The sequence below is a fragment of the Lates calcarifer genome, linkage group LG15 (assembly GCF_001640805.2).
Source record: "Lates calcarifer isolate ASB-BC8 linkage group LG15, TLL_Latcal_v3, whole genome shotgun sequence".
In the NCBI taxonomy this organism is placed as follows: domain Eukaryota; kingdom Metazoa; phylum Chordata; class Actinopteri; family Centropomidae; genus Lates; species Lates calcarifer.
In genome coordinates, this window is record NC_066847.1 from 8839460 (window position 1) to 8847636 (window position 8177).

At 39.6% G+C, this 8177-nt stretch overlaps 2 protein-coding genes across 2 annotated transcripts in view; both read right to left on the reverse strand.

Annotated features, from left to right (window-relative positions):
• apoc1 (apolipoprotein C-I) overlaps positions 1-8177 on the reverse strand; it is a 138451-nt gene that overhangs the window by 91648 nt on the left and 38626 nt on the right. The gene's annotated exons all lie outside the window — the stretch shown is intronic.
• On the reverse strand, positions 525-8108 carry ddx61 (DEAD (Asp-Glu-Ala-Asp) box helicase 61). Its single transcript, XM_018672367.2, has 13 exons — positions 7908-8108; positions 6164-7027; positions 5597-5660; positions 5362-5466; positions 4754-4883; positions 4403-4549; positions 3963-4057; positions 3725-3847; positions 3501-3629; positions 3072-3252; positions 2877-2978; positions 2521-2739; positions 525-1940 (listed from the first exon to the last, which is right to left on the reverse strand). The coding sequence occupies exons 2-12, from the start codon at positions 6340-6342 to the stop codon at positions 2528-2530; spliced, it is 1467 nt and encodes a 488-aa protein (XP_018527883.1). The 5' UTR covers positions 6343-7027; positions 7908-8108; the 3' UTR covers positions 525-1940; positions 2521-2527.

Sequence of the window (8177 nt, forward strand, 5' to 3'; positions counted from 1 at the left end):
CAGGGTAAAGTGCTGTGCAAACATTTTAGGCTCTTTATGCATTCAGATTCTTATCCACCAGAGAGGTGTGTGATCCGTCAAAAATTGTTCCTTCTCTCTTTTTTTTAATAAACGACCCCAAAAATACAGCTGGTCATGAAAAACTATCCTCAAGAACAACGAGTCATGCAACAGATGGTATACCCCCCCAGAGCCCTCAGCAATCTGTCAGTGTGGGATTAAGAAGAGACAGAAGACAGAGACACTGAGGCAGCATAAATCCACAGAACTGTGGCAAGTTCTCCAAGATGCCTGGAACAATCTACCTGCCAGGTACCTTGACAAACTGTGCACAAGTGTATCTATGAGAACCGGTGCTCTTTTGACAGCAAAATGTGGGCATACCAAATGATCTGATTAACTGGATAATTGTTATTGTGTTTTTGACCAAAACTTGTGCACAGTACGAGACCAATTCAATCACCATTTACAAAAACAATGACACATTAAGTGTCCAAAAAAAAAAAAAAAACAGAAACAGGAAGTGTCAGTCAGGTAGACTTTAATTTATCTGAGTTTGAGGCTCTGGCATTGACACACTTGGAAAGTCTTAGCTGTCTTTCTACTTAACAAAACATCTGGTCATCAAGTTATGAAGGTATTTATTTCTCCCAAATGCAGTGATGGGACAAATGTGACCTCAGGTTGCAAACCCACATATAAAATGGTCTATCACATGATATTAACTGTTTCAACTGTTCCCTGCACAGTGGCTAAATAATTGGGGAACCAAAATCTACAGTGCCAGAAATTAAGAAAGTGAGGGCTAATTTCTACATTAGATGTTTTGGAAGAGGAAGTGGGCCCATTCCCTGCTGGTGCTTGGTAGTACTGTCATGGCCAGACAAAGATGCAACATAAACATCTGGTGGAAATTTCACAGTGTTAATGTTATAAATTTGAGATATATATACACTTTTTGTGGCATTGCGATGGAGTCAAGACCTCCAAGATTGTAACATTTCACACAACAAACAGCAACTCTAGTTGGTCATATTTTGTTACAAGACAAACAGAGAGAAAAACTGCAAATCCTTTCAGAGTGCAACTGTGCTTTCAAAACTGATGAACTGTTTGGGTGCCATTTTACCTTCAAGACGAGGATGTGACAAGAGACTGGGCCAAACAAAAGTTTGACAGAGACTAAGGCACTTTGTAGGGAAGAATGGGCACAGAAACTACATCAAGATGACTGAACACGTTGGCTGGATTCAAACTAATGAAAAATAAGGCCCCTCATCCTGTCCTGTTTATTACTGATAACCTAAAGACCTGAGAAAATACTGCCTAGTGGTATGGCTGTAAAAGGATTTAAGAGATTTCTCAAAGTTCAATACTGACTGTCATTGTTGAGTCTGTGCTTTTACAAAATGCACTACAGTGTCACTGACATTATACTGTTTTCTCTGAACACCTTATTACTGCGGTTAATATGTGAATATAAAAAGTAGAGTTCATTGTCAGAAACACTGTTTCAGTTCACTGCTTCAGAGCAAAGGGATCATTTTGGTTTCTGCGGTTATTTTGATCAAAACATATGCAATTATTTCTGTACTCTTCCATCTTTGAAGGATGTTATCCCTGGGCTCTGGCCTCCAAATTCACCTTTGGTTTCACATTTTCATTTTTAAAGCAAAGCAGAAAAGGGGCTTAGAACAAATTTCTCTCTCTTTCATCTGGCAGTGTGGCAGAAAGTTAAACTAATTAAAGTGGCAGTTTTCGATAAAGAACCAATTTACAAGAACAGGCAGGCTGGTGTTTGCTATAAATTCAAGCTGGAAATGAAAATACAACTAAAACAGACCATTCTGATTGCAAAGTGGGGACCAGACGTCTTCCTTTAAAGCCTTTTGTGATGAGTAAACAGCATTGTGTGATGAATGCCAGACACCATGTTTCTCCTGAAAAACAAACCACAAAAGTCAAGTTAAAGTTTCTGATACCAGCTATGTGAATGAGTCACTGCTTCAGTAAACCTGCAGAGCTGACAGCTGGCTGTGAGTGCTGATCAGCTTTGTTCAAATCTATGTTGACTGCTGTTGTGCAGCCTGAGGAGGACAACTCTCAACCCTTCACCTTTAAATCCTGTAAAACTTCAGTTAATCTTCTTGATCAAAGAGGATGCTAGCAAGGTTGCTATTATTTGCTCTTCTTACAACTAGACAGCTCAAGTGTCCCCAGTGTTATGAATATACTATGCATGAATTTAGTGTCCACCAAAATACTCTCAATCAAATACAAATTAACTCAAATAGTTTCTCTCTGCAATTATTCAACTATTTTACCAAAAATGTTACTTTAATTTACTCCTTGCTGGTTAAACTTACGCTGAGCATCGCCCCTCAACACTTTATATCAGATGGACATCTGAAAAATGCAACTATAACATGACCTGTTTTGACAAGGTGTTAAGAGGAGCAGAGAAACAACTCATCAGTGACCAGCAGTAAAACTGGTTTCACTTGGTTTATAAAAACTGACCATTTATTCAGGCTGCTCCCAGTTCCTTGTTTTTGAGCTCTCCGTCATTGTCATCATCATCTGGGTCAACAGAATGAAACTCTGCCACGTACAGGCTCTTATCGATGCTGCTGGGGATGGGCTTGATGTCAGTAACTAGCTGATCCTCGATAGTTTTCAGGTTGTAGCGGTCATCTGAAGTTATCAGATTGATGGCCAGACCCAGGTGACCAAAACGCCCTGAGAGAGAAGAGACATAGTAGATGTATTACTTACTGTTAGTAGTGATGTCAGAGTGAACCTGGGTGAGCCAGATTTAGCTGTAAAAAAAACTTTTTGTTGAGAATTTTAGAACTTATGAATAGATTCATCTTCACCTGATCTGCCAATGCGGTGCAGGTAGGTCTCTGCGTTTTTGGGGAAGTCAAAATTGATGACCACATTTACTGCCTGGATGTCAATTCCCCGAGTGAACAGGTCTACAAGAAAAGATGTGTATTAGTCATCCCGCTGATCATTCATACTTTAAACTTACACCTTATATATTAAAAGGCAGATCACCCTTCACTTACCTGTGCAGACCAGGTTTCTGCACAATCCATTCCTGAAGTCATGGAACACACGGTTCCTGTACTCCTGCATCATCTTTGCATGAATGTAGAAGCACGAATAGCCCAGTTGGGTGATTTTCTTTGCCAGAAGCTCAACCCTTTGGGTGGAGTTACAGAAGATGATAGACTGATTGATCTGAAGCTGCAAGAGAAATATAGATTCATGATTATTCATTACTGAAGCAAAGACCTCCTGAATTCTTTACACTTCCTGTCTCAGGTATCCTTTGGCCGTACCTACACTGCAGTTTATGTGAAGGATGGCCAAACAGCAGCTCACATGATCTGTGCAGCTATCTGTCTAAACGTATGTGGCTCTTTTCATATCCTGTGGTCTCTTATTTCACTTTGAATCACTCTAAGAGTTGCTACTAAGCACTGAGCACTCACCCTAGAAAAGAGCGTGTTGAGACAGTGGACCTTCTGTCTTTCAGTCACATAGGCATAGTACTGGGTGATGCCCTTCAGGGTCAGTTCCTCCATCAGGTTGATCTCATAAGGCTTCTGCAGGTGTTTGCTCTGGACAAGACATTCAAAGTGTATTCAGAAGTGTAAACAAGATATTTTTTTGTTTTTACCTCTTCAGGGAATTGAATTTCTGTTTAAGGTCTCACCATGAATTTCTGCACACTGATGGGGAAGGTGGCAGAGTAAAGTAGGATCTGACGATCCTTTGGCAAGAAGCTGATAATATCTTCAATCAGGACCACAAAGTCCTGGGACAGCAGCTTATCTGCCTGAATTAAGGGATATTTAAAGAAAGAGTGTTACAAGTGGTTGGCTGCAGACCAACTTTATTAACACAGTCAGCAATATTGAGAAGTAAACTCAAGACATAAAATCCAAGCCTACCTCATCCATCACCATCATTTGGGTTTTATTCACTTTTGCCACACCCTTCTTAATCAGGTCGAGGATCCTGCCTGGCGTAGCAATCACTACATGCACTATCATGTCCAAAGGAGACACAAAGAGCATGTCACGACAAGTTTGACTGCAGACATTTTAGTCTTACTGCAAGTGCTTGTCACCGGGCAGCATTTTGAGTAATGCCGCCAAGATACAAAATTTTGACTTTTGTACAAAAACTAACAAAAAAATTGTTAAAGAAAAAAAAATACAGGCTTATAAATATAATTACTGCATAAACTGAAATCATGAGCATGAGTAAGTATTGATCAGCTGTGCACAGCCTTCATAGTGACAAGATAAAACTAAAAATTACTTATCAATAACCTCCTATATGGAAACATCTTTTTTATTATCTTTAATATTATTAACATAATAACTACCTATCTCATCAAGACGCATGATGTCATCCCTCAAATTCGTGCCACCTGTGGTAGCCATGACCTTGACCCCTCCTAGGTGCTTGCTGAGCTGAATGCTGATCTGGCTCATCTGCAGCGCCAACTCTCTGGTTGGCACCAACACCATTGCTGAATTGAGACAGAAATGGGAAGGGCTGATGAAATGCGAGGGTTGATGAGATGCATGGAGAAATTTAAATAAAGCGATGCTCACAAAACGATTTTTAGCCTTTATATATATATATATATATATATATATATATGGTGTCTATACCATATTTGTTACATCTGTTTCAAAATTAGCACCATCAGGCAGAGGCAGCAGGAACTCACCCTGGATGTGATCCTTCTTCAGGTCTATCCTCTCCAGCAAAGGAATGAGGTAAGCTCCACTTTTTCCTGTGCCATTCTTGGCCCGAGCCAAAATGTCCCTGCCTGACAGGGCAATGGGAATACTTTCCTCCTTTTGGCAGACAAACAAGTCTTATCAGTGCAATGGGCAAGGTTAACTGGATAATGACAAGATTTATTTAGGAAGGAGGCAAACAATTATTGAGCACAACACTGGGAGGACTCCTGACCCTTTAGAATCCACAACAGAGATGCAAATGTCACATTATATATATAATATTACAATTTGCACTACAGGGAGAAAAAATCGCATATAAAATATTTTGGGATGTGCCAGTTTTGGTTTTTTTTTTTGGATTAGTATTTTATGGATAAGAACTTCAGATGTTCACAAGTCAGGATAAGTTTGGATAAATCTGCACTGGCATTCAGGTTACAAAGTTTTTGGTCATTTAAATCTGGAACCTTTCCAAGTTTGAAACATGGTCTGAACTAACAAAGCACTGCTCTTGGTATTAGTGAGAGTCGTTTCCAAATCAAACTCACTTGACATATCCAAGAGGGTCCTTAGTTCTAACACCTTTATTTACCTGGACAGGGGAGGGTTTCTCCCACCCCATCTCAAAGATTCCCATTAGAAGCTCCCGCTTTAGGCAGTAGTCTTCAAATTCATTTCCCTTAGTTGATGTCACATCCTGGGAGAAACAGAGCAGTTTAATAGGATGCAGAAGTTGATGTGACAGCATCAGCAGCCAAGATACATTCAATGAGTTATGAAGAGTGAATCTGAATAATTATGCCTGCTATTACTAATAACAAACTTACCGAAGTTTTCAACCTGGTGTCTTTTGGGGGAAGCTCCAGGCACTTCTTCCAGTCATCCCCAAACCTAATTGCAAGAAATTGCACTGTTAAGTCTAAATAAATCACAGAATAACAGAGAGACTGACTGGGAGGGAGAGCTCTCAAATTTACTGAACCAAAACAAGAAGAAGAAAAAAAATTGAACTTTTCCTTGACAAGTAATGGAACTTCCATAATTACTAGCCATGTCCAATAAATTTCACAGAAATTTCAACAGATAAAATAGATGATTGGAAAACCCAAAACAAAAGATCTTGCAGTTTTTCCATTATAGTAATTAATCAAGCAACATTCTGTCAAAAGGATATGCTGGAATGTCCTGAGTCTACACATGAGATCTTGAGGCAGACGGACACTTTTAGCAATTCTCATCTTCAAGTTGTTAAGATAGGTTTGTTCCCTAGGACTTAACTACATCTTTATCTACATGTAGTAGTTTATTGTATCAAGTGTAAGCAGTGAAGCTATATTAGTAATCTGAACATTTCTTTCAACGTGGATGTGAGAGAATATGTAACCGTATCTTACCTGATGCCCCCACTGTTCTGAGGAATACTGCTCCTTTTCTGGGGATCACCGGACTGTTGGACAGTTGCAAGGAGTCCTGACTGTGGTCCAGCTGGCTTGGTCTGTCCTCTGAACTGCCCATTTGCTGCTTTGTTCAATCCAATCATTGGTGCTGGGTTTGCTGTTCTTGCTGTAGCCATGAGTTCTACACCTTAATGAGCAATTCTCCTTACAGTGTGTAAAATTTGTATTTGCCTCTCTTTCACTTATGTTTTTGCTTAATGCACCCGTGTGTACAAAAAAAAGGAAAGTAAAAACTGGAAAAATAAAAAACTTTTTCTATCTTTTCTTTTTAAAGAATGTATTATGACATTCAGACCTCTTGAAAAGAAGAAGTCTGCATATGAATTCTGTCTATTTACAAGACAACTCTCCAAAAAAGGGAGAAATTAACATGTGAATAAATAAATCAAATATGTGACCAAAACATAAACTCTTATTTTTCTTCCAAAAAGTTTGTCTCAATGTACTCTTATCCTTACTGTACTAACAACCTTGAATTTTCTTTGTGTATTCTTTGAGTATCTTGGCTTTTTAAGTCCAAGTGCTGCGTTTATACATTCAAAATGGCCAGAAGGAAAATACGATCTGCTTGGTCACGTCTCAGATTGATACAACTGGCTCCTGTTACATCAAGACGTCTTCAAAAGTGTTTGCTGGAGCTTAATACTGGCTCAGAAAGTCACTCCAGGAATCTTTTCTTTAACATGGACAGTGCACTGTAAATGTGTGTGGTTATCTTGTTCCCGTTTCCTTGGCGTCTGCAGCAGTAGTAGAGATGGCTGTCTGCGAAGTGCTTTGCCGATCAACAAAAATCCAGGTTACCTGGCAGGCAATAAACAATCGTCTGTGTTTAAAATCGAGCATTGACGAGCGAACCACAAAACGATAATTTGCGTAACAGTGAGCAACCTACACTAACGTTACACAAAAGTACTGTGGGTCACTGTGATATATTTCATGATGGGTGAATTAGCAGTGCCCATCTTCGATAAGTCAGTACACAAACAATGCCACGTTCGGTAAAGTCAGCAACAATAGCTAGACCGCAAAACTACTTTTTAAAGTTGACTAGTAATAACTTCATTTAAGTAAATTCCGCAAAGTATATCAAATGGTGAAAATGGTATGGTCAAAGGCTTAACTCTGAAATGAAACGGCTATTAGCAACAACTTTAACAGAGCGTCTTTGTTGTGATGCCAAGGGTAAGAGCTAACCTCATGCTAACTTAAGCTAACGTAGTAACAGTTGAGAGCCAAAATCAGTTGACAGTCCGAGTTACGTTCAAAGTTAGTTTGCCACCGGACTTTTAACCCGTGCTGAATAAAACACGAGGTAAATCATCACGGTACTGTCCTTTGGTTCTCTTATTACATGAACACTTCGCTGTGACAAGCTATAGCAGAGTTAGCTTGTTCGAAGTTAACTAGCAGCGTTAAAACTTTAAGCGTAGCAACGTGGCTTCAACAGTGCAGCTAACAAGCTAACGTTAAATCTTGTTCCTGTTTAGACTAGTGGCTCCCTTCAAAAGTGTTCAAAGAGAAAGTGTGGGAGCAGAGCAACTCTGCCTGCATCTTCTCAAATTGCATCTGTTGACTTCAAAACTTTTATTCAACATGAGCAAACTACTAAAGTTAGCAAGATAGCGTTAGCTTAGCCATTAACGATACTGTTAATCGATTCGCTTGAGAAAGTACTCTTTACCCAGTCAGAAAACGATGCTACCTTCGCTTTGCTACATCCGCCCCACGGCTTCGCCCTTCTGTCGTTGCTTAACGTTTTATCGGCAGCTTAATCAAGTTTGGTTAACACTCGTTGTTTCATGAAATCCACTCTTTTGACTCTTCTTTCAGAGTATTGATAATTCAACATGGCCGCGCTCGGTTTTAGGGCTGGTTGTTTGCTCCGATGCAAACTCAGACTGACCAATCACACCTCTGCTTTCAAATTCACAAAGGTCACTGTTGAATAAAA

What these genes read in the sequence shown, in the direction of transcription:
- ddx61 (XM_018672367.2), bottom strand. Translation starts at nt 6,342, where the DNA reads ATGGCTACAGCAAGAACAGCAAACCCAGCACCAATGATTGGATTGAAC. An exon ending in GAAGAAGGATCACATCCAGG is followed by an intron (nt 4,550 to 4,753) that starts GTGAGTTCCTGC and finishes GTCTCAATTCAG; the next exon opens with CAATGGTGTTGGTGCCAACC. An exon ending in CAGAAACCTGGTCTGCACAG is followed by an intron (nt 2,979 to 3,071) that starts GTAAGTGAAGGG and finishes CTTTTCTTGTAG; the next exon opens with ACCTGTTCACTCGGGGAATT.